Genomic DNA, 27,302 nt, shown 5'->3' on the forward strand with positions numbered 1-27,302 from the left:
CGGAAATTCCAAACATCAAGAATGCGTACAACACGTACGACGAGCCGAGAAAAATGAAGTTCAATAGCCAGTGCTGCTCTTCTGCTTGAATCCAAGCATGCGTGGCACTTTGTGTGTCAGAATTGTCAACACACGATCGGAATTTACACGAACGGATTTTGTTGTCGGAAAATTTTAGAGCCAGCTCTCAAACTTTGTGTCGGAAATTCCGATGGAAAAAGTCAGATGGAGCCCACACATGGTCGGAATTTCCGACAACAAGCTCCGATCGTAGATTTTCCGTTGGAAAGTCCGATTGTGTGTACAGGGCATTGGTGTAGCAATATGGTTCCATTTAATGAAGGTACAACATTTAGCAACTCACATGGTTGATGATTAAAACAGGCACATCTAAGCATACAGGCATCCAGGGTAAAGCTGTCCACATAGACCGTCCTCCACACCGTCAGCTCTCACTGCTGTCAGTCTTCCATCATGACCAGGAAGACTACCCTTCAGTAGAGCGATTTGAAAGCGAGGCGCACAGCATGGAAGGGATGATGTCGATGGTGGTGTGGGGGATAGTCTATGTGGACAGCTTTACCCCGAATGCCTGCATACTTAGATGTGCCTGTTTTAATCATCAGCCATGTAAGTTGCTAAATGTTCTACCTTCATTAAATGGAACCATATTGCTACACTTAGAGGTGCCTCTGTTCTGTTTTATACTAAGTTGTGACATGACATTACTTGTATATCAAGACATTGCTTGTATATCAAGTCAAAATTTAGTTAAAATGTTGCTTGTCTTGCAAAACGCTCTCAAAGCAAGTTACTCTCAAACCAAGGTTTTACTGCAATAGCCATTATATATGTAATTTCACACATAGAATTTCTATTGATTTACTATTCATCATGTTAAAAATATGCTATCCTTCTCTAATATATTTCAATGGATAACAACAAAAACATAATATAATTCATTATTGTGGTACATTATAAAATATATAAACCCAAATGAGTGAGATTATTTAATTTAGTATGCATAAACTTGCCCTATTATAATGTAATAATAATATAATAGGAATTACTGCTAATATAATTATTTGCAATGAATAATGTAAAGCATTTTGTAAAAACAACTTTAGAATAAGCCTCTTTTCTCATCCATGAAAAGAGGAAGAGAAAAAAAAACTATACGTGTTTTTTCATTGTTCATTTGAAACACAAGACATGTACTCATTAGAATTTAAACATTAGCCCTCTTAGTCTCATTCTTATCTCGTCTGGCTGACAGAAATTCAGAATTTATGATCTAAGAGAACTAAGATAAAGCTCTAAAAATCTTCTTGTAAGAAACCTTGTTTAAAACCATGAACTCCTTAGGAAAAGAAGAAAAAAAATAGCACAACATGGCTACTGAGTTGCTCATGAAATTATTTATATATATAATCATATGCATAAGCCTAAAAAAATTAATTCTTTTTAACCCCAATAGGTCTGACAGTTTTAATGATAAGATTAGTCACCATCATTCAGCGGGGGATCTCTGGGCATTAATTTCTTTTGTGATTGGTTTGTGACCATCATGTTGTCCTCTTTTTCTTTTTTGCCCTCCATGCAGCTGAATATTTCCTACGTGTGGACCATATAACAAAAATGCTTTGCTTTCTTTTTCCTTTGGCGGGCAGAGATTAAACTCTTTTTTTATATATATGTGCAAAGGCCACTGGCTACCAAACATCAGGAAATTACTGCTTACTATAAGATCTGCATAATGCACGAGTTTGTGCAAATTAAAAAAAAAAAAAATTAAAAAAAAATTTACCCACAATACCAGGCGCTTTTACCCCCTTCCTGCCCAGGCCAATTTTCAGCTTTCAGTGCTGTCACACTTTGAATGACAATTGCGAGGTCATGCAACAGTGTACCCAAATGACATTTTTATCATTTTTTTGAGACAGATAGAGCTTTCCTTTGATGGTATTTAATTACCACTGGGTATTTTATTTTTTGCTAAACAGACCAAAAAGACTGAAAATACTGAAAAAAAGCTTTTCTTAGTTTCTACAATTCTGCAATTAAGTATTTTTTTTTCTTCACTGATGTGCGTTAATGAGGCTGCACTGATGGGCACTGATAGGCTGCACTGATGGACATTGATGCGGCTGCACTGATGCTCACTGATGAGGCGGCACGGATGGGCACTGATGAGGTGGAACTGATGAGCACTGATGAGGCTGCACTGATGGGTACTGATGAGGCTGCACTGATGGGTACTGATGAGGCGGCACTGATGGGCACTGATGAGGCTGTACTGATGGGCACTGATGGGTACTCATAAGGCGGCATTGATGGACACTGATAAGCTGCACTGATGAGGAGGTACTGATGAGGCTGCATTGATGAGGCGGCACTGATAGGTGGCACTGATGGGCACTGATGGGCACTGGTTGACACTGATGGGGCTCACTGATAATAATGGCATTGATGATCAGTGCCCTGATTATTAGTGTAAACAATGTGCTGACAGCTTGCCAATTATTGGCTCTCCTTTCCTCACACAGACATAGCGTGCCTCAGCGATTGTCCTTTAACCCTAATCTGTGATCAGATGTGTCCAAAGAACACAGCGGTCACAGAGTGTGCCCGATGCGCGCCCCCCGGAGGGCTGAGTTCTGGGAGGACGTCAATGGACTTTCGGCTATAGCGCGGGACACTGTACGTGCGGCCCCCCCGCTCCGAGCGCCGGCGGAGCAGTGGGGGGGCAGGGGGGGCAACAGGTTGTGGCTCCCGGAGGTGAGAGGAGGGGAGTGCAGCGGGACCCGCCCAAACTGACGAGCGGGAGCCAGAGGAGGGGGACAGGCTTCGGAGCCCAAGCGCAACGCCATGTGACTCCGAGGGTCCTGGAGCGGGCTGGGCGAGAGGAATCCCGGCTCGCGGAGAGATGGGGGGACCTGCCGGGGGGTGCTCCGGCAGCAGGGAGAAGCGGGGGGAGGGCAGGGGCCCATGGCAACCTGATTTCCAGGGGTAGGTGGGGGGGTGATGACATGTAGGAAGGCCTCAAGGGACTGGGGCTGAGGAAGGAGGGAGGACGGGTACGTCTCCTGGCCCAAGCAGCCTGGGGCCCCCAGGAGGAGGTGGAAGGGGGGGGACGTTTCAGGGGTAAGAATAGCAGTCACCATGTCCTTGGAGAGCCAGCTCGTGGACCCTGGCCAGCAGAAATTCAGTGTCCATAGCAGAGGTGCAGGGTCCACAGCAGCTCTTCCAACGACTCTTCCGAAAGACCCAGAATTCCCTGAGGCACACGATTTCCTGAGCTTAGGCACATCCCATTCCACATGTCCCAACCAATCGTTCCGCTTGTCATGCACCTAGCCATGCCCCCATCAGTCAAGGCTCTATTTCCCTAGGGAGGGGCTCAAGAGGCCTTCATGCTGATGTGGTCAGTGACTATTTATGGCACATGAAATGTACCAATCTATAATTTTTTGTATATGGATGTTTGTCTAATTTTTTAACTTAGTAAAACATTTTCATGCACATAAGCTGCAGCACATTATTGTAGGTGTATCTGCATTTACAATTCATCCCCCTGAAAAGTGCTACAAAAACTTGTTGATCCTACTAGTGAAGTTCATCTAATGCAGTAACAATTCTGCACTGCTTCTGGGCTGAGAGCAGAGTTGTCATTCTGATGTAAACTGTGCCTTCTTACAATACAGCGGGATGAAAAAAATGTTGCACTAAATGTGGCTATCAGCATTGTTACCGCTGATTCACAAGCCTCCAACTTGTCAATCAGCACCTGGCCACACCTAGCCCTGCCCACTGTTTTCTGGATTGACAGCGATGCCACCCTCCCACTGTGAGCTGCAATATCTGTGAAAGGGAGCATTTGAGGAACAAAAAAATGGAGGACTTGGCTCAGTCAGGGAGGGTAAAGGAAGTTTTTTGTTTGCTTCAGGAGGCTCGTGCATCACATATTCTTTGGATTTGATCATAGAGGAGCCTTTAGATGTACTTTAACCACCTGGCATCCATAAGCCATATATAAAAGGCATGTACTTCAATTGGTTAAAACAAAACAAGCTCACCACTGCAGCCATGGGCAGAATTTTTTTTCAGCCAGTAAAAGTGATCCAGGCAGCTTTATAGATCACTTTTGTTGTACTAAGAATGTGTTTCCCTGCCCCCATCAACCACCACTCATTGCTGTAATTAGCTGTGGAACGGAGAGCAGAAGGAGTTTGGTGAACATCCATTTCTGATCTCCTTTTTGAATAATTAACCTGGAAGTGACAAACATTTCATCATGTCAAGGTTCAAAGCTGTCATTCCCTGGCTGCTGTGGTCAGGAAAGCAGCTAATAAAGCATGGGCTAGTGGAGGGCAAAGGTGACATTAGGGGTCTAAACATCTAAAAGACTCCTGATGTCTCCATAAAAAGGACCTGTCATCTGCCCATACTTCTTAGCCCCCTTGTGATAGTTATAATATTAAATTTGCTGAGAAAAAAAGCAAAAAAACAAAATGTGAAAATTTTCTTGGACATGAAGTAGGTATGGTGTGAGTATAGCAAAAACTGTTCTTAGTCTTGTGTAAAGAAAGGAAGGGTTAAGTCCTCTGTCAGTTTATTCTTTGCTATCTGTGTCCTTTTGGGGAGATTTCTCTTCAATTTCACTTCACAAGTGAGGGGGGTTCTTCGCCAATTGTCACTGGAACAGGTATCCCCATTAAAAGATTTTCCGTCTATTTCTGTTTTATTGACAAGACTAAAACTTTGGACTTCCCTTGACTGTTTGTCTGACCAGGACAAACAGAGAGGGTGAATCGGCCCAGCATTGGCTCCTGCTATATTAATCACAACCAGTGAGCCAATGAAGACGCATAGAGCGGTGCTCAGGAGCAAGCATGCGCCAGTGCCCCCAGAGCAAGCACCTTGCTATTGGGGGCACTGGCTGAAGAGGAGGAGCGGGGGACCTAAAAAGAGGAGGATTGGGGCTGCTCTGTGCAAAACCACTTCACAGAGCAGGTAATATCATTTTAAGTATGCAAGATGTGCTTCACTAAATAGGAGGGTTCTCTGGTAGTAAACCTGTAAGCTATTTTTCACCCAAACTGGATTGAAGATAGGCCTCATTCTTTAGCTGTCTGTGTTAGTCTACTACCCAAGAAATAAAGCTCAATTAAAATATTTATAATAATCCTTTAATAATCCTTTATATTGTAGATCTTTAATTGCCTATTTGCATTGCTGTCATGAATATGCTTTATGAAAATAAATAAATAAATGTATTTTTACTTTATAAAATGTGTCCTTCAGCTTTCTTTGAAGGATCAGTCTATGCCCCCAATATCATTTACCATTAGCAGAAAAAAAGATTTAATACAATGGAATTGTTATACATAACTCTGACATCTGGTAACTTAAACTTTCACTATAAGGCCTCATGCACACTGGACGTTTTTGGACGTTTTTACAGCAGCTGTTTTTGGCAGTAGATGTTTTTTTCTACAGTCATTAAACTTTCCATCATGTTATCCTATTGCCCTGTACACACGGTCGGATTTTCCGATGGAAAATGTGTGATAGGACCTTGTTGTCGGAAATTCTGACCGTGTGTAGGCTCCATCACACATCTTCCATCGGATTTTCCGACACACAAAGTTTGAGAGCAGGATATAAAATTTTCCGACAACAAAATCCGTTGTTGGAAATTCCGATAGTGTGTACACAAATCCAACGGACAAAGTGCCACGCATGCTCAGAATAAATAAAGAGATGAAAGCTATTGGCCACTGCCCTGTTTATAGTCCCGACTGTTTTACATCTGTTTTACATCACCGCGTTTAGAACGATCGGATTTTCCAACAACTTTGTGTGACCGTGTGTATGCAAGACAAGTTTGAGCCAACATCCATCGGAAAAAATCCTAGGATTTCGTTGTCGGAATGTCTGAACAAAGTCTGACCGTGTGTACGGGGCATAAGTGTCCATGCACACATAGGCTGTTATCAGCAGTTTTGGGCAGTGGCGTTTTTGAGCAGTAAAAAAAAAAAACAAAACTAGTGAGTTCTGAGAGGCATTTTTCAGCTGTAAAAATGCTCTAACGCTGACAAACGCTGATAAACGTTGATAAACATATTATACTTACCTGCTCTGTGCAATGGTTTTGCAGAGCAGCCCCGATCCTCCTCTTCTGGGGTCCTCCCCGGCACTCTGGGCTCCACCCCACCCACCCCTGAGTACCCCCATAAGAGGCTTGTAAGCAGGTGCTTGTGAGGTGCCATGGACACAATGAAAATTACCCCCAAGTGCAGGGTGTGGCCCCGTCCACACACTTGCTATGGGTGCACTTGTGCATTCTTGCTCCTGAACCCTGCTCTATGTGTCCATAAGACACACAGAGTGGGGCTCGGTCCATCTCCTTGTTCACTGGCTCTAAATGACAGCAGCAGGAGCCAATGGCTGAGCCAATGAGGAACAAGAGAGCATTGGCTCTCATGCACATTGCTGGATCGAGATAGGGCTCAGGAATGTATTTAGAGGGGCTGTAGGGGAAGCTGCATGCAGAACGTTTTGTCCCTTCAAAATAGAATACATTAAGATTAAAAAAAAACCTTCTGCCTTTACAACCATTTTAACTGTGCCAGGGAAGCATTTATCTGTAAAGAAAAGACGGAATACTTACATCTCTAGCTATCCCTTCAAAACTTAAAAAATTGGGATTATCAGTGATTAGACTCCAGAGTGTGCCACATCCCTAAATACGAATATAGACATAGAGGTTCCCCGGTTGTGGGACTTTATAGGCACTTCAAACACATAACAGATAAATAAAAACTGATATTTATTATGAATCATCAAACATACATGATGTGAACAACTGAAAATACACCAACTGAAACAGCAAGATGATACAATCTGGTATCCTCCACCCAACATGTTTCAGAGACTATGTGGCTCCTTCATAAGGGGTATAAGAGGTAACCTTGTAGTCGTTCATTGGTGTATCAAAGAACATTCCATGTTTGGTTTAAAAAACAGTCTCAAAACTTTCTGCCTTCCTGCCCCACCTTGGAGGTAGCGTATGTTGTACTGGATAGAAGAGCCAATCATAAAGAGGAGCATCCAAAAGGTGCTACACTCAACCTGGAAACACCAGGGGGCACTGAGGCCTGGCAAACAGGGTCCTGCACCTATGGACTCATTATGGAATGGCAAACCTCACATTGTGTAATAATAAGAGTATGGGCTGGCTTTAGACAGCACAGCTAAAATGATGTGTCCTCCATAAAGGTGTGCATCAAGATAAATAGGATATTATCAAGGTTGAGTGTAGCACCTTTTGGATTGGCTCTTCTATCCAGCACAACATACGTTTTCTCCAAGGTTGAGTGGAAAAGCAGAAAGTTCTGAGGCTTTGTTTTTAACCACATGCCGACCGGGCCATAGCCAAAAGATGGCTGCAGCGTGGTCGGCTGGTTCTGGGTGGACGTCCGTTGGACGTCATCGGGAACTCTTGCTCCCCGAGCGCCCGGTGGGGTGCGTGCACGATAGTGTCTGTTCACGCGACCTGGCGCAACACGGAACGTGGTAAAGGGCCAATGACAGCGGCCATTTACCATGTGATCGCTCCCTCCAATGAGGGAGCGATCATAATGTCAACAAACTGGGGTCATGCAAAGGTCCCAGCTCTCTTCTCTCCTCACACCAATACAGAGTGAGAGGAGAGAAGAGAAATCGAGTGACAAAACCCTTTGCTCACCAGAATGTATTTTAGGGTGTAATTCTTGGTTCATGCTATGTGTTAGAAATATGAAGGGCCTTCAAAAATGTGATAGATTGTAAGGAAATTAGATGTGTAATTTATGCTCCTAGAACGCCTGAATGTGCTACTTCAATATTGGGCCAGGCTGTGTAAAAGTCTCACACATGTGGTATCGCCATACTCAGGAGGAGTAGCAGAATACATTTTGGGGTGTCATTTTTGCTATGTACATGCTATGTGTTGGAAATATCTTAGAAATGGGCAACTTTGTGTAAAAAAAATGCGTTTTCATTTTTTTTCCACATTTTCCAAAAACGTATGGAAAAAAATGAACCGTTCAAAAGACTCATTATGCTTTATAGATTATACGTTGGGGTGTTTGCTTTCCAAAATGGGGTCACTTTGTGGGCGTTTCCATTGTCCTTGTGGTCCAGGGCCTTCAAAAGTGTAATAGGTGGTTGAGAGATTAGATATGCAATTTATGCTCCTAGAACGCCTGAATGTGCTACTTCAATGTTGGGCCTCTGTATGTGGCCGGGCTGTGTAAAAGTCTCACACATGTGGTATCGCCATTCTCAGGAGGAGTAGCAGAATATATTTTGGGGTGTCATTTGTGGAATGTACATGCCATGTGAGAGAAATAACATAATGACAATTTGGTGTGAAAAAAAATAAAAATAAAAAAAATCTTAATTTTGCAAAGAATTGTGGGAAAAAATGACAACTTCAAAAAACTCACCATGTCTCTTACTAAATACCTAGGAATGTCTACTTTCCAAAAAGGGGTCATTTTGTGGGTATTTGTACTTTCCTGGCTTGTAAGGGTCTCAAGAAATGAGATAGGCCTCAGTACATCAGGTGTGATCAGATGTGATCAATTTTCAGTGATTGGCACCATAGCTTGTAGACGCTATAACTTTCACACAGACTAAATAATATCCACTAATTTGGGTTATTTTTACCAAAGATATGTAGCAGTATAAATTTTGGCTCAAATTTATGAAGAAATTGCAAAATTTTATAATACAAATGAAGAAAAATGCATTTTTTTTTTACAAAATTTTCAGTCTTTTTTTATTTATAGCACAGAAAATAAAAAACCCAGAGGTGATCAAATAGAAAGCTCTATTTGTGTGAAAAAAAGGCCGAAAATTTTATATAGGTACAGTGTTGCATGACTGAGTAATTGTCATTCAAAGTGTGAGAGCACCGAAAGCTGAAAATCGGTCTGGTTAGGAAGGGGGTTTAAGTGCCCAGTGGTCAAGTGATTAAACCAAACATGGAATGTTCTTTGATACACCAATGAACAACAAGGCTACCTCTTATAACCCTGATGATGTATCATAATATTGCTGTTTCAGTTGGTGTATTTTCAGTTGTTCATATCATGTATATTTCATGTTTCTTGTCTTTTACTGATGATTCATGAAAAATATCTGTTTTTATTTATTTATCTGTTATGTGTTTGAAGTGCCTATAAAATACCACAAATGGGGAACCTCTTTGTCAATAATGATATAGAGAAATGGTCCCTTGACTTCTGCCAGAAAGCTGAAACTTCTGAGTGTGTCGACTTGCAGCAGTCTAAGGGGGAAGGGGGCACACTAAATAAACGAGCTAGATACTTTCCAGGAACATCAAAATAAAAGGTGTACAAAGTCTTTTCTTTAGACAACATCCAAACAATGTGTATAATACCCTGTCCGCTGCCAGTATGCGGCAGATGAGAATACTTGCAATCTCTAAGAAGCAGTGGTCACCCTGCAGAGGTCCAACATGCACCCCTGCTAAATCACATATATACCCTGTTTCCCCGAAAATAAGACCTAGCGTGACTGTCAGTGATGGCTGCAATTTAAGCCCTACCCCCCAAATAAGCCCTACCCTGTTTCCCAGAAAATAAGCCCTACCCTGGAAATAAGACCTACAAGGACTTTAACTAGGGCTTATTTGGGGGGTAGGGCTTATATTGCAGCCATCACCGACAATCACGCTAGGTCTTATTTTTGGGGAAACAGGGTAGCTCCACAGTCAGGAAAACTCATGCTCTCTTTTGATCAGAGAGCTGACTGCATCCAGGCTTGAACATCCGTCCCAAACCATAGCTAACAGCCCTTTGTGTGGCTACATGCGATCTGCTGCTGATCACATAACCAGGTCATTCAAGCAGCAAGAATCTGCAGATTCTTGCCACAGGAATCCAGCGCCTGCAACAAACCGGCCATGTGAAATGGGTCTAAGGCTTCATGCACACAGACAGTAGCTCTTGTGTGTTGAGGTGAAAATCCCAGCCAATTTCTGGTGCCCGAGGAACCGCAGGTGCCGTATACAGCCGCCGATACAAGTGAAAGCGGTTATGCTCAGGTAAACACAGATGGCTTCTGCATTGGCATTAATACCCATTTTGCATTGCAATGGCGTCCACCCAGAATATGTCAGCATAACCATTCTAAATGCTACATGGGAGAAGCTGTTTTAATCTGGCTGTGTACTTCTATTTTTTGACCCTCTGTAGAACTATGGAACAGCTGAAAGAATGAACTGAGATCTCTCTGGTGTTTTTAAGTGGAACACCACAAGATTTAAAGATTATCCTCTTTACAGATGACACTGAACTATAGACTGATAAAAATGCAGTATGCAATTTTTGTACAGAAGGATTTAAAGCACTGGGAACATGGCATTCTGTCATAATATCTCAGCTACAGTGTATTAAAGCTTAATAGCAGTGACACAGAGAAAGCCTTCCAAAGGAAGATTAGAGAAGTGGTTGTTGATGACACTGTCACATTACAGGAATGTCACAAATGCACATATTGGACTGGGCACTCATGACAGTATCATGACCACTAAGCTCATAAACTGCTCACATTCAAGTTAAGCTGAATTTGAATAATCATATTGGCATCCTTGAATTAATTTTGTTATTCTAGGACAAATGACAACATTTTCATCATGTGACGGATCTAATTTATCAGACCTCTCATTATGGCTATTATGAAGTAATGGGATTGATGGCTGAAACACAGAAAACACTAATATGCTGCAGGAGAGAACGGAGGATACTCTTCTTCAGTATTGTTCTTTTTTCTACCGTATCTCTGATACATTCTGCTCCTTCAACTGTAAGATATCTTACCCCCAATAATTTTACTTTATGTGACTGGACTTTGGTATAGCACAGCCAGGCTCTTAAAGCAGAAATCCAATTAAAATGTGAAATTTCACTGATCCTCCCTCACCTGAACCCCCCTCCGTCTGTTTTGGAAACTTTTTTTTTTTGTTGGAAAGGGTACCTATTTATGACAGGTACCTACTCCGACTTTCGCTATGTTTGCCATGTTTGATATGTTACCCGGCTGTCACACAAGTCCTGCCTCCTAGTTTGTCTCCTTTGATAGACAGCACACTTGTCCAATGCCGGGACATTTGCTGTCTATCATAGGTAGGAGCTGACCCAGGAGGTGGGACTTGTGTGACGGCGGGCACCCGGCAATTCAAGTTAAAGCTGTTACAGCGGGTGAAGCCGGCCCGCGTGATGTTGCTGGCTCACCTCTCTGATCCCCTGCACAGGTGAGGCTGCATTGCTGGGCACAGGTGAGGCTGCATACATGAGCACAGGTGAGGCTGCATACATGCGCACAGGTGAGGCTGCATAGATGGGCACTGGTGAGGTTGCATTGCTGGGCACTGGTGAGGCTGCATTGATGGGCACTGGTGAGGCTGCATTGATGGGCACTGGTGAGGCTGATTTCATTTAAAAAATCTGGCCACCTTAGTGTGAGGAGGAGGAGTCACACTGGTGTGCACAGGCCTCCTCTGGTCCTCCAGAGTGTGAGAGTTCTGTAGAGTGTGGATAGAGTGTCACAGTGATGCTGAGCAACACTGTGTCACTCTCTCACCACCTCCCTGAAATGAGTTTGCCACCTCCCTGAAATGAGTTTTTGCAGGTTGGGAATTGTCTGAGAACGTATATGCTGAAATTCTATGACAAAACTGTATTTAGCTCATGCTGGCATACACAGATAAAGAGCAATGGAATTCCTACATAAAGTGCTGCTTCAAGCTTCATCCAGTGTTGAAAACATGTCTGAAGGCCTAAACACATTGTCATCTTTGTTGAAAGAGAGGATCAGGGTTTATTTTGAAAAATCTTCTACTTTAGCGGTGATCAGGTACCCAGGTAGCAAGCAATTGTGCTGCAAGTTTGAAAATGACTTGCTAAGCTATTTCGAGACTTGCCAGGCTTCACAAGTGTGTTGCACAATTGCAGCAAGTCTGCATTGCATGACTCCAGATCAATCTTCTTTGCAAACATTCTGCAAGTCTGCTGCAAGTTCTGATTCAGTTACAGTATGTTGTGCAATAGTCATTCCACAACAGGGGCCACTGTGGCTGAATCTTCATGCTGTAGACTTGCAGAGCTCTTGCTGTAGACTTGCCACTGCAACTTTGCTCTTGCTAGAGACTTGCCACGCAAAGGTGAAAAATGTCAACTAGAATTTGTGCTTCAAGTGCTCTGGAAGTGTACAACTTGCCAGGCAAAATGTGCAGCAAGTTAACAGACATATAATTCAACACTGCCACAAATTTGTGGCAAGTTATCCTTCCTATCTGGGTAACCAAGAGCCTAGGTGTTTTATTATGTAAGCAGCACTGGAGGTGAGAGATCGGTCTTTCAGGAAAAGTAAGTATTTTAATCTTTCAGTTACTCTTTCATTATTAAATGGAGTTTTGCAGTTAAGTGTCCATTTATGTGTTTTAAAAAGTTCAAGGGCAATTCAGTATATTTATAGGTAATGTAGAAAACTAGTGTAGCGATACCCCCGATGGAGCTGCTTAAGTCTGTTCAGTCTGTTACCCTGCCTCTCAACCCTAATACAGGTAATAGCCTCAGCACCCTCTGGCACACCTAGCAATAGTGTAAGTGCAATGACCAATGAGGAAAACACACGTTATAATAAAACACAGAAATTGTCTTTACTGCAATATTTCTGTGGAAGAATAACAAACAGTGACAGTATATAGTCAAGTAATCAACTAGAGATCAATAACTGAGCAATAGAGCTCTCAATCCTATATTCAAGCTGCATACAGGGGATTCCAAACCTGAGAATGTCCCCAAGAGCAGAGGCACACTTTAAAGGTAAATAAGCACAATATGGTGCTTCAAATTTAGGCCCAACTTTACACACCTATTGAAGTCAGCAAGTAATGGCTTAACTTTTATAGATAAACTGTCCCACACAGCCAATACATATGCAGAGCCCTGAATATGTGTGTGTGGATCCATATGGCCCTAACAGCTTCAGTCCTTTTTGAGGAAAAGATAAGCTTTGGTGTCTTCAGTTAGCCACTTTCGTTGGTGCACTTTAACTCCTGGGTAGCAGGGCAAACAATATAACTGGCCCAGATTATCAAGTGAAACAGACAAGATTTTGTTGAGAGGACAATGATGTCTGTATACAATGTCCCAGAAATGGATAGCCTTATCCTTTATCCCTGTAGTACTACAAGTGTCAGCAAGATGACTACCGGCAATGATGTTTGTATACAATGTTCAAATAAATCTTTCTGTAGTGCAGTGTCTCTGTTCCCTGCAGATGGGCAGAAATGCTCTCTCAAAAAATTCTGCATTTAGGGCCCAAGCAAACGTACTGGAACAGGCAGGCTTTCATGGAGACCCGAGTGACCCCCACACACTGGAACAGTTCATCGTTGGTGGAGATGCACCTCAATATTCACCTGGGATCCCCCTCTCTCAGGCTGGACATCCCAAATGGCGGCGGAGACCTAAATCGTGCAGGGAGATCATCTGAGAGACAGCATTTCTCCCTCAGGTCTGGTCTCTTTACTCATGGCTAACTGAACTTTACCTCAGGGCACAAAATGGACTCTTTTACTTTCCTGTCAGCCAAGCCTGCTGGGATTTGTATTTTTCCCTGTATACCAGTCTATGGGGCCCTTTTGTGTGGGAACTGCATGTCCCAGAATTCATTGCAGCTCTCCCTGCAGTTCAGTACAATCTCTTCCATTGGCTGCTGTAACTGTGCCCTTAATTGGTTTTCCTCTTCCTGCCAATAGGGGCACAAGAGAGGCCACTGAATGCAGAGCTCTGTGTGTGTCAGCTCACATTACATTAACTCAGTCAGTGAAAACAGGAAGAAGGGGGGGTGAAAAATCCCCCTTACAACTGCTAGCAGGCAGCTCTCCCTAACACAAGCTGGAAAGCCTGTGTACATCGTTCCGGCCAGCTAGGCGGGATTGCGGGTTATAGAGTGAGACACCCACTACACACTCCCCCCACCAAAGAACCTTTGGTCCCCAAAGGACGTAACAGTCCTTGACCTGGTACATGCTTTTAGAATACACACGGAGAAAAACAAGTTAATGTACACAGGAAAATAAACAATTCAAATTTGTATAAGAACCTGGCAGAGGAACCTTCCACCAATGAGCATAGGGAAGAAGGTTGTCCTGCCTACAGACCACCTTAATTGGAATGGCCCTACCAGTTGTGCCAAGGGGTGAGTCAGTGTTGCCCTTCACCAAAGCAGCGGTGAACAGGTCAGGCTTGTCAAGAGTACCCTGAGGGGAGAGGACAATTTATTTGGAGCTCTCACCCAACACATCACAGATCGGTCTCTTGAAATGGGAAATGACTCTTCGTTTTCCTCTGCTCCACTGGCTCTGGCACGGTAGGCTCACTGGCCTCTTCCTCCTGTTTAACTGCTTCTGCCTCCAGCAGATCAGTTTCTATTGCTTCTGATGTGGATCCTTCTCCATCCACTATGGAAGATGGAGACACCTCTGGCCTTCCTGCTGGCAGGGAAGGTAAGGGATTACATCTTTGGACAACAGGGGCTAACAGCTGCTTCACCAGATCTGTGTTGGTCCCAACAATCAACGAACTTCCTGTGGACCCTGGCAGCCAAGGGCACGCAATGGCCAGTGTCGCAAATTCTGAGCCTTCCCACCACTCAATGGATCACACGACAACTTGATCTACAGATATCCATCACAAGGGTAATCCTCCGCTTGAATACCCTGGATGTCTATATCTTTCAACTTTTGCAGGGGCATGCATGACAAATACCTCTTGTAAAAGTCTCTGGTCAGCAAGGTAACCTGAGCACCTGAATCAAGAATGGCTCTGGTATAAATCCCTTCAACCAGAACAGGCACTAGGCAAAATCCTAGTGTCTCTGGATTGCTATCTATCATCCGAGATACTTGGTTTAGACGGTGGAACCGTTTAGAAATCCCCATTACAGGTTCAGGCCAAGATATGGCCAGTATGTTCTAAAGGGGGATTTTCGGATCGGTATTTAGGAGCAGTTGAGAATCCCCTTTTGTTTTTCTTCTCTTTTTTTCTTTGACTACAGGCAAAGGGCCTATCAACTGGGCAGGAGGCCTGTTGGAAGCATCTGGAACAGTATGTTGGCGTGACTGGACTCATGCTTCCTTCAGCTTCCGGCATTGGGAATGCTGTTTCTGGTGTCGTTTTGAAAGCTGATAGGCATTCCTCACTGAAACGGCATAAACTGCAGATGTCCTCCATTGTTCTCTTGCAGAATCAGTGAAGGTTCTTCTTGAAGGCCCAGACCTTCTCTTTATCCTTGGGTCACTTCTCTGCAGGCTACTAGACATGGGCGCCGTCAATAAATTAGTTTTGTTTCGTTCCGTTTCGTATTAGCTGTTAATTCGTATTTCATAATTTGTGTCTGAAATTCAATTTGGATTCGTACGAAATACAATTTTTTGTTAGGTTCATTAACAATTACGAACATTCATTATGATGAATTTAAAAAGCAAAAAATACTTTTCTCAATATGGCAGTCGTCAGACTCATTATGCTCATTATGAGGGGCTCCCACCATCCCTGTGCTGTGCTGACTTCCTCCTGGGGCTATACCCCTGCTGTGCTCATTATAAGGGGCTCCCACCATCCCTGTGCTGTGTTGACTTCCTGGGTTTGTAGCCCTGGTGTGCTCATTATGAGGGGGCTCCCACCATCCCTGTGCTGACTTCCTGGGTTTGTACCCCTGCTGTGTTCATTATGAGGGGCTCCCACCATCCCTGTACTGTGCTGACTTCCCAGAGGAAGCCAGCACAGCACAGAGATGGTGGGAGACCTCATAATGAGCACAGCACAGGGATGGTGGGAGCCCCTCATAATGAGCACAGTAGGGGTACAAACCCAGCAAGTTAGCACAGCGCAGGGATGGTGGGAGCCCCTCATAATGAGCACATCAGGGGTACAGCCCCAGGAGGAAGTTAGCACAGCACAGGGATGGTGGGAGCCCATCATAATGAGCACAGGAGGGGTACAGCCCCAGGAAGTCAGCACAGCACAGGGATGGTGGGAGCCCCTCATAATGAGCACAGCATGGGTACAAACTCAGGAAGTCAGCACAGCATAGGGATGGTGGGAGCTCCTCATAATGAGCACAGCAGGGGTACAGCCCCAGGAGGAAGTTCCTCCTGGGGCTGTACCCCTGCTGTGCTCATTATGAGGGGCTCCCAACATCCCTGTGCTGTGCTGACTTCCTTCTGGGGCTGTACTCCTGCTGTGCTCATTATAAGGGGCTCCCACCATCCCTGTGCTGACTTCCTGGGTTTGTACCCCTGCTGTGCCCATTATGAGGGGCTCCCACCATCCCTGTGCCGTGCTGTCTTCCTGGGTTTGTACCCCTGCTGTGCTCATTATGAGGGGGCTCCCACCATCTCTGTGCTGTGCTGACTTCCTAGGTTTGTACCCCTGCTGTGCTCATTATGAGGGGGCTCTCACCATCCAGGGCAGCACAGTGGTGTAGTGGGTAGCACTCTCACCTAGCAGTAAAAAGGGTCACTGGTTCGAATCCCAACCACGACACTACCTGCCTGGAGTTTGCATGTTCTCCCTGTGCCTGCGTGGGTTTCCTCCGGGTACTCCGGTTTCCTCCCACGCTCCAAAGACATGCTGGTAGGTTAATTGGATCCTATCTAAATTGTCCCTAGTATGCATGAATGTGAGTTAGGGACCTTAGATTGTAAGCTCCTTGAGGGTAGGGACTGATGTGAATGTACAATGTATATGTAAAGCGCTGCGTAAATTGACGGCGCTATATAAGTACCTGAAATCAATAAATAATAAATCCCTGTACTGTGATGACTTCCTGGGTTTGTACCCCTGCTGTGCTCATTATGAGGGGCTCCCACCATCCTCTATGCTGTCCTGACTTCCTGGGTTTGTACCCCTGCTGTGCTCATTATGAGGGGCTCCCTCCATCCCTGTGCTGTGCTGACTTCCTCCTGGGGCTGTACCCCTGCTGTGCTCATTATGAGGGGCTCACACCATCCCGGTACTGTGCTGAATTCCTTTTTAACTTCATCATAACGAATAATCGTAATTATTATGACAATAATAGAAACAATATTAACAAACATTCTTATTTTGTCCGATTCTGAATCTCCCATTGACTACCAGTACCAGTCTCCTACTTCCATATTAAGAAAGGTAATTTTCCCAACCCTCACTCAGCAGCAGAAGAAAACCTCTGATTGGTCAACAAAACACCAGTCATGTTTCCGTTGTAAGGGCATTTGGATCCAAAATTCGTCAACGAAATTTTGTATTTCGTATACAATTCGGAAGCATAGAAATTTGTATTTCGGATGCTTCCAAATGAATGAATTTTTGGAAATTTGTACGAATTTTCGATTTGTACGAAACGAACTGCACATGTCTACAGGCTACGCCAGTCTTCTGTCCGGCGGACTAGGACAGTCTCGATAGTAATGACCTACACCTCCACAATTTAGACACAAGTCTGGATTCCTCAACCCCTTGCCAGGTGCTGTGGACGAAGCCGGATGCACATTAGGCCCTTCAACCTCCTCTCCAGACAACTCTGTAAGTTTTGTGGCCAACATGTTCATCATTTTCGTCATCTGGGATATCTGCATCTTCTGTATCTTGACGTCCAATGATCTGTTCATCATCTCCATTAGCTGTGAGATCTGAGTTTTCAGAACCCCAAACTCTGGATCACTGACAGCTGTGCTGGCCACTCTGAGTGCGACAGCAGATTGCAACTTCTGGCCCTTGTGTTTGTTCTTCAGCACAGCTTCTTCCTCTCTCACTAATTTAATGAGCTTACGATACTTCATGGACAAGGCATCGGCTGAAGTCTGTAGCCGAATCCAAACTGGATCAGAGCATGAAGCACCCCTCAGGATCTGTTGGATTCTAGCTTGATCTACAGTGGAGGGCTGCATCTCCTTCTTTAATATGATCTGATGCAACATCCTATTCAAGCGTCTGATATATTCGTTCAGGCGTTCACCTTGGTGTTGGAGGGTATGCTCAAACTGATAAATTAAGTCTGCCGCTGCCTCCATCGGCCCAAACTCCTCCTGTAGAATGTTCAGGTAGTCTTGAGTGATGCAATCTTTCTTACTAAACTTCAGATTGCAGATAGCTGCTGAGGCAGGGCCCCTTAGAATCTCTGTAATTATTTGCGTCTTAAGAGTCTCAGGAATGCCCCATTCATCCAAGGCTTGTGTGGCCTGGTCCAGCCACTATTCAAAGTTGTCCTCCCCTGTAGGCACTCATTGTCTTCAGGAAAAGGGCCTGAGTTTCTGGTACTCAATTCCAGAGTACGTCAGAGTGTCCCTTGGCAATTTTGACACAAAGACTGCCATAGCAGCGAAGAACTCCGGTCCAATCATGACCGAAGATGGCAGAGAAGGGATCTCTTCCCTCGTGGCCTTAACTCGACTGGTACTTGCAGGATACCTGTCTGGTGTATGTGACTGCATTCGACAAAGCTAAACCTGGTCGGGGAACTGCACACTGGATCCTCGAAAACGGTCAGGAATCCCTTGCTTCCATTCCAGTAGCACATGTGTGCAGAAGGGCCTCATGATCAGGTCTAACATCGATCACCTATGTTTTCTTGTCTAAGGACAATGCCTGTACTACCTGACCGATCTGCTCATCAGTCCTGGCCTCCCCAGAGAAATCAATCACTACGCTTGATTCTGAGCTGGTGCCTTCTTTGGGAAACCACTGTGTCGTAGCAACAGGATCCATCTTGGCACTTTTAGGGGTGTTGTCTTGAACAGTTGATTGCAGAGTAGCGGTATTATCCTGGACGAGCCCCCACCCATGTAGCGATAATCCCGAAGGAGCTGCTTAAGTTTGTCCAATCCATTACTCTGCTTCTCAATCCTAATAATAGCCTCAGCCTCCTCTGCCACACCTGGCAATAGTGTAAGTGCAATGACCAATGAGGAACACACACGTTATAATAAAAAAAAGAAATTTTCTTTACTGCAATATTTCTGTCGAAGAATAACAAACAGTAACAGTATATAGTCAAGTAATCAACTAGAGATCAATAGCTGAAATTTAAGAGCAAAAGAGCTCTCAATCCTATATTCAAGCTGCTTTCAGGGAATTCCAAACCTGAGAATTTCCCCAATAGCAGAGGCACGCTTTAATAGTAAATATGCACAATATGGCGCTTTAAATTTAGATTGGTTACCTCTACTCAGATTGGCTCTATGAGTCCAGGCAGGAGGAGAGCAGAGGAATGACTCCCTTTGTGTCATACCTCTATCTTCTGTCCCCTGACACCACAGGCCCAACTTTAAACACCTATTCAAGTCAGCAAGTAATGGCTTAAATCTTATAGATAAACTGACTCACACATCCAATACCTATGCAGAGCCCTGAATATGTGTATACGGATCCGTATGGCCCTAACAGCTTCAGTCCTTTTTTGAAGAAAAGATAAGCTTTGGTTTCTTCAGCTAGCAATTTTTGTTGGTGCACTTTAACTCCTGGGTAACAGGGCAAACAATATAACAAAATAAAGCTGGAAAGCTTGTGTACATTGTTCCGGCCAGCTTGGCAGGATTGCTGGTTATAGAGTGAGACACCCGCTACACTAGGATTTACAAAATACACCAATCTCCCTACCACTGCTACACTGGAATGGTAAGAAATACAGTATATTACAAATCCACCCAGTTGTTAGAAAGATATGAGGTTACATTTCAAAATCATTACTTTTATTTCTGTATCACACATTTAAAACAACAATATTGTTCCTCTGACAAGTTCAGTTATGAACTGTACCGAGTAGTAACCCTCAAACATATTCTTTGTTTCACCAACTAAAGATATATACACATTCTGGATTCATGCAGAAAGACTAAAGCATGAGACAAAAAAGTAAATGTTTCTGAATATCTGTAAAAATGGCATAAATACACATATACCTAAAATTGTATAACACCACAAATTAATATTAATTATGTTAGGGAATGACATGTGGAAGTCTGGTCATTTTTGTTAAATTAGTCAAACTTTCAGAAAGTTCATTATACAAAAATAATAAATACTTCCAAGCATTCAGACCATTAGTTGTCTTGCGTATCAAGCAAAAAAAGAGTGTTAACCAGGAATAAATACTGTAGGTAGGTCTTTATTGCACATGTAGCCTACTTTTCCATGTAGGTTGTACAAATCAAGGAATCAAGTTTTTACCTGTAGTGCAGAGGTACAGAAGCCATAAAAATGTCAGAAAGTGACATTTTTTGTGGCTAATTAAAAATATTAAAAGCTTCAGGGTTCTGTTTCTTCAAGTATTATAAGAGCATTTTATCTGTCATTATACCTGAAGAAGAAACTTTAGAGCTTGGATTTTTTAATATAAGTCAATATATAGACTCATATTAGTCAATAAAAGGTATCACTTTGACAACATTTTTTTACTTCTGTACCTTTGCACTTACCCACAGGTGAAAACTCAATTACTTGATTGGTAAAGAAAAAAATACTGAAAAGTAGGCTACATTTGCAGTAAAGACTATATGAATAGCTAAATCCGAAGAAAAAAACCTTAAAAGATGCACTTTATGTTAAATTAGATAATTTGTAGACATTGACAGCTAGTGTGGGTCACTGTTTACATTATTAAGGGGTGGAGGAATGGAGGAAGAGCATATAACAAGTAGTGTAAAATAAAATCCCACCAAAAAATCTCACCCACATCTGATCATTATTAGGTTCTCTTTCACATAAACTTATTTTATGTAATTTGGACATTGTGTGATGCCAATTATCCGGGGAACCCCAGGGTGTAAGCACTCTTTATAGGGGGCCATTTATATGAATGAATGACCATTTTAATTGCGGGTTGCGTTGCAGTTTTTTGTAGCGTGTTATAACGCATTGGCGTGTGTTTTACATGCGTTGTATATGGGGTTTTTTGCCTTGCAGTGCATTGCATTTATGCACGTTTGTGCACATCTGCGTGCATTTGAATATGTTGCGATGTGCTACGCTGAAAAAAAAGTAGTTCATGCTGTACTTTTTTTTCAGTGCTGAGCAAACGCAATGCACTGGTGTAAACTGCATTCATAGGGAACCATTATTTTTCGGTTGCCATGCGTTGGTAATGGTGTGAATGCATTGGGAATGTGTGAATGAACCCTAGGTGCAAAGTGCAGTATATATCTTCTTGAGACTTATAGGGGTTGATTTACTAAAGGCAAATCCACTCTGCACTACAAGTGCACTGCAAGTGCACTTGGAAGTGCAATCGCTGTAGATCTGAGGGGAAGATCTGAAATGAGGGGAAGCTCTGCTGATTTTATCATCCAATCATGTGCAAGCAAAAATACTGTTTTCTGTTTTCCTTGCATGTCCTCCTCAGATCTACAGCGAGTGCACTTCCAAGTGCACTTGTAGTGCAAAGTGGATTTCCCTTTAGTAAATAACCCCCATTGTCATTGATAACTGATTAACACTTTGTTAACTACTGGATGCATCTAAAATCCATCAAGCATTACCCATGCAGGAATGAGCAAAGATTTTCTGCATACAACTGATTTCGCCAAAAAAATTATTTTTGGGGGGTAAAAACAGTGAGGTGATCATTAACATTCAGGGACAAGCCCTATACACACTAATGGGCATGTTTAATAAGACAAAGGCAGACAGTGCAGAAACCCACAGCAGTCTCTGATTTTTTTACTTTACATCCATTTAGACTGATCTAGGAAATTAAAGATGATTTTGATTGGTTGTTATGGGTTACAATACTTGTCATGTACCCAACAGAATTTCTATAAATGCAATCAATAAAGATTTTTTATTATAAATACAATGATAAAATTAATTTAATATGCAAATATTTTTTCATATGAATGAAAATGATCCGTACTTAATCAGGGGAAACACTTTTAGTGTTGCAAATGTAACCTATAACAACCAAATATTGATCATTGTTCATTCATTGACTACTCCCTAATGATGGCTTTTCACTGGTTGATATAGAAAAGTACACATCACAGCACTTTTTTTAAAAGAAATTTTAGCGTGTTACCTACCGGACATGGAAGGGATGCTCTCCTTTCCGAAAGAGCCCGTGACTGGCGCTTCCTATGGTTCCTGACATCTTTATCATTATCCTCAATTCCGTTATGACCCCAAAAGCTGCTCATCCACTTTGCAAAGAGGATGTCGTCATCGTCTTCCTCGTATTCCATGTACAAAAGGCCCAAGTCAGGTAAAGTCCCAACCAGTGCAGGCAATGACCGGTAGGACAAGTTGTAGAACGTCGCTGCTCACAACAGTGCAGATCTGCTAGCAAGGGAAAGGGTTAGATCATTTCAAACCAGCCCCCTCTTAAGCTGACTTTAAGGAGGGGGGGGGGAGCAACAAAGCAGCAGTTGTAGCCACGGTCTTTATATAAGCCAATGCCTTGTAATATATTTATCAGAGGAGCACGGATAGGTCTTTTAATCTTTCCATTACATTGATTCCAAAGTCACACAGCCTAAAGGGTGCTAACTGCTACAGTATTGTCAAGCGTCTATGCTGCCCACTGCATCTAACTGTCGATAGCTGTCAGGTCTGGCAGGCGAGAACATGCCTGCAAGCTACTACAGGATTTCAATGAGGCAGCAGCTATGAAAATTGGAATGGACATATTGACAATTTCCAGAGACTGGCATAGTTGTTGTGGAGGTTTAACAGGCACAGATGAATTCCCAACCCCTGTGACAGCTATTACTAGAGCACCAAGTAAAAACTGTACAGGAACTGTGCATTACAAAGACACAAAAGTCTCTTTCCTTCTGATTCTCTCAATTCAAATAACTTTAAGGCTGGGTACATACTAGAACACGCAGCGGCTCACAGCAGGTGTCCGGTGCGTCTCCATTTGCCGTTTCAGGTCCGATTTCAGCCCAAATTTGATAGTAGTTTATCAATGCAAATCAGATCAAGCCAGTAATATTTGCAAATATAACATTTTACTTTTTTCTTTAGTACTGCTGTTTTTTGCAAGTTGTACTTGGACAATCTACTTTATGTTCTATTGTCTAATTATATTTTCTGCAGACAAAGGCCTATCCACATATAGAAATGCCCTATATTACCAAAAGTATTGGGACACCTGCCTTTACACATACATGAACTTTAATGGCATCCCCGTCTTAGTCCGTAGGGTTCAATATTGAGTTGGCCCACCTTTTGCAGCTATAAAAGCTTCAACTCTTCTGGGAAGGCTGTCCACAAGGTTTAGGAGTGTATTGGAATATTTGACCATTCTTCCAGAAGTGCATATGTGAGGTCAGGCACTGATGTGGACGTGAAGGCCTGGCTTGCAGTCTCCACTCTAATATATCCCAAAGGTGTTCTCTCTGGTTGAGATCAGGTCTCTGTGCAGGCCAGTCAAGTTCCTCCACTCCAAATGCACTCATACCCCAAACGCACTCATACATGTCTTTATGGACCTTGTTTGTGCACTGGTGGCACAGTCATGTTGGAACAGGAAGGGGCAATCCCCAAACTGTTACCACAACGTTGGGAGCATGAAATTGTCCAAAATGTTTTGGTATGCTGATGCCTTAAGAGTTCCCTTCACTGGAACTAAGGGGCCAAGCCCAACCCCTGAAAAACAACCCCACACCATAATCAACCCTCCATAAAATGATTTGGACCAGTACACAGAGAAAGGTCCATAAAGACATGGATGAGCGAGTTTGGGGTGGAAGAACTTGACTGGCCAGTACAGAGCCCTGCCCTGAACCTGATAGAACACCTTTGGGATGAATTAGAGCAGAGACTGCGAGCCAGGCCTTCTCGTCCAACATCAGTGCCTGACCTCACAAATGCACTTCTGAAAGAATGGTCAAACATTCACATAGACACACTCCTAAACCTTGTGGATAGCCTTCCCAGAAGAGTTGAAGCTGTTATAGCTGAAAAGGGTGGACCAACGCAATATTGAACCCTACGGACTAAGACTGGGATGCCAATAAAGTTCATGTGCGTGTAAAGGTAGGTGTTCCCATAACTTTTGGTTATACAGTGTATATCATAAAGGTATCCCAGATTCATTTTAGAGGTGCATGTTCTCTAGCTCAGCTCAAAATGACCTAGCATAATTGAGCAATGCTCATGTACACCTAAAGGGGTGCTGGGAAGTAAATTAGCTAGTTTTGTAAAGTAAACTTCTGTAAAGTTGTGAGTAAAGTTACCCACAGTCAAAAGATGAAAAACTCCAAATTGGGTTGTTTTTCAAGTATGTCTTCACTTTAAGAACAGGCTCGGGGCTGAAGTGGAGCTGTACATTTACACTCCAGTTAAAAATTAAGCCTTGAAATTACAGTGGGGACGGAAAGTATTCAGACCCCCTTAAATTTTTCACTCTTTGTTATATTGCAGCCATTTGCTAAAACCATGTGAGTTAATTTTTTTCCTCATTAATGTACACACAGCACCCCATATTGACAGAAAAACACAGAATTGTTGACATTTTTGCAGATTTATTAAAAAAGAAAAACTGAAATATCACATGGTCCTAAGTATTCAGACCCTTTGCTGTTACACTTATATATTTAACTCAGGTGCTGTCCATTTCTTCTGATCATCCTTGAGATGGTTCTACACCTTCATTTGATTCCAGCTGTGTTTGATTATACTGATTGGACTTGATTAGGAAAGCCACACACCTGTCTATATAAAAGACCTTACAGCTCACAGTGCATGTCAGAGCAAATAAGAATCATGAAGTCAAAGGAACTGCCTGAAGAGCTCAGAGACAGAATTGTGACAAGACACAGATCTGGCCAAGGTTACAAAAAAATTCTGCTGCACTTAAGGTTCCTAAGAGCACAGTGGCCTCCATAATCCTTAAATGGATGATGTTTGGGACGACCAGAAACCTTCCTAGAGCTGGTCGTCCGGCCAAACTGAGCTATCGGAGGAGAAGAGACTTGGTGAGAGACGTAAAGAAGAACCCAAAGATCACTGTGGCTGAGCTTCAGACATGCAGTCGGGAGATGGGAGAAAGTTGTAGAAAGTCAACCATCACTGCAGTCAGGGCTTTATGGCAGAGTGGCACGACGGAAGCCTCTCCTCAGGGCAAGACACATGAAAGCCCGCATGGAGTTTGCTAAAAAACACCTGAAGGACTCCAGGATGGTGAGAAATAAGATTCTCTGGTCTGATGAGACCAAGATAAAACTTTTTGGCCTTAATTCTAAGCGGAATGTGTGGAGAAAACCAGGCACTGCTCATCACCTGTCCAATACAGTCCCAACGGTGAAGCGACAATTCTGTGTTTTTCTGTCAATATGGGGTGCTGTGTGTACATTAATGAGGAAAAAAAATGAACTTAAATGATTTTAGCAAATGGCTGCAATATAACAAAGAGTGCTACAGGGCATGAGTCAAATGCAGCTCTTTCACAAATATGTCACCAGAGGCTGTAGTTTTACCAAGCATCATTTTAAAAGCACAACAGACACATAGGTGGGCAGCTCTGTGACACAGCCTGTTAAAAGATCAGACTCAATGTCATTGAGCAGAGTTTCCTGTCCAGCCATTGCACCTATCACACACACGCAGATGCAGTGACCGTCTGCACTTTACTCAGAGATGGTGAACCTACACTTTTAACAAGCTCCCCATGTTACTGAAGAGGCTAGACCGCTGCCACTGCCTGTATGACAGGCCCAGTGGCTAGGCAGGGACCTAGGAGTTCTGAGCCAGAACTAAATTTACCTAATCCTAGCACCTACATAGGAAAGTGCTACACATGTTTGGGGCTTTCAATTCCTCCTATTGCATTCTCCATAATATACAGTATAGTGAGGTTAATTTGCTTCTCAGCAAAACTGATCCTATAGTGTACCTGGATGACTTTTATTAGTATAGTCTGTGTCGTGATCAGGGGCCATGCTTGGAGGCCAGTGGCTATAGCAGTTAAAAGACTCACACAGAAACCAGCAGGATAAATAGACAAGCAGATTCCCCTGGCAGGTGAGGCAGGCTCACCTGAGGCATGGGGTCTAAGCACCAACCGGTCCTTAAAGCGGAGTTCCACCCAAAAGTGGAACTTCCACTCATTTGTCTCCTCTCCCCCTCCGGTGCCACAAGGTGGCACCTTTCGTGGGGGAGGGGAGACAGGATACCTGTCTTCGACAGGTATTCTGTTCCCACTTCCGGGAGTCCGGGCCGCGGCGCGGGTCTCCCACCTCCTCCCTCCTCCTCTTCCTGTCACCGGGCCAGTAGGAGAGAGGAGCGGAGCCTCGCACATGCACAGTAGGGTTCCCGGCGTGAAGCCGTAATGCTACACTGCCGGGTACCCTTACCCGCAATGGTGGTGGCAGCACCCGACAGCTGATGGAAACATCAGCTGCGGTGCCGACATCGCTGGACTCCAGGACAGGTGGGTGTCCTATTGTTTATACTAAAAGGAAAAAATTTGCACTAGGTGTAAATTGATGTGAATAAAAATTATATAAACCTGTGAAGAGATATATTATTGTGCTAAGGTGTACAAATATATAATATAAACCTGTGAAGAGGTATCCTGCAGCTGTACGCTATAACCCTGATAGGGGGCACCACTAAACGTATATATAAAAGGCGCAGCGCTGGATATAAATAAACAGTGAAAATTATTTTGTTATGTGCAAATGAAGACTGTACACATTAATCACTAAAATAATGTCCGTGAATATTTCTAATCAAAGTATAAATAAACGTCCATAAAAACATGTGAAAAAAGCCGCTACAGATGTCTGGCTTCCACCGCTGTAAAACCCGTCACCAGAAAGATAAAAGGCTTACCGGACAGCCTTTAAAAAAAGGCATGAATCAATCTCCACCTCGGATGCTGTCCCTTCTATGGATGGATCCTGCTGTGAAGTGCTGGATGGTTGATCTCAGATCCGTCAGCCATGGAGGAGAGCCGATCACAGCGGTGATGGATATCAGAAAGGAAGAAAAAGATTCTCCGATAGTGTAGTAAAACTATTGGTTCCTTTATTAAAATGCCATACAGGCGTTCAACAGTACAAAAAATCCTTGCAAGGAATAGTAAAACAACTCCGATAGAAAACGAAAGTTCGCGCATGCGCAGTCCATGCGTGCGTGTCTACCCTACGGCCGTTTCGTCAGAAATGACATCATCAGGGGCACGCCCACACGTCCGCGCATGTGCTTTAAGTACCTGAGCGGCGAGGCGAAGACACCCAG

The 27,302-nt window shown here is 43.4% G+C and overlaps 1 protein-coding gene across 1 annotated transcript in view; it reads right to left on the reverse strand.

The window, feature by feature from the left end:
- LNP1 (leukemia NUP98 fusion partner 1) overlaps window positions 1-22,436 on the reverse strand; it is an 87,065-nt gene extending 64,629 nt beyond the window's left edge. The window contains exon 1 of the mRNA XM_073616957.1: window positions 22,139-22,436. Coding sequence (XP_073473058.1) covers window positions 22,139-22,297 — 159 coding nt within the window. The 5' untranslated portion in view covers window positions 22,298-22,436. The remainder of the gene's footprint in view (window positions 1-22,138) is intronic.
- Window positions 22,437-27,302: the final 4,866 nt, after the last annotated feature.

This window comes from Aquarana catesbeiana, linkage group LG02 (assembly GCF_042186555.1).
Source record: "Aquarana catesbeiana isolate 2022-GZ linkage group LG02, ASM4218655v1, whole genome shotgun sequence".
Classification (NCBI taxonomy): domain Eukaryota; kingdom Metazoa; phylum Chordata; class Amphibia; order Anura; family Ranidae; genus Aquarana; species Aquarana catesbeiana.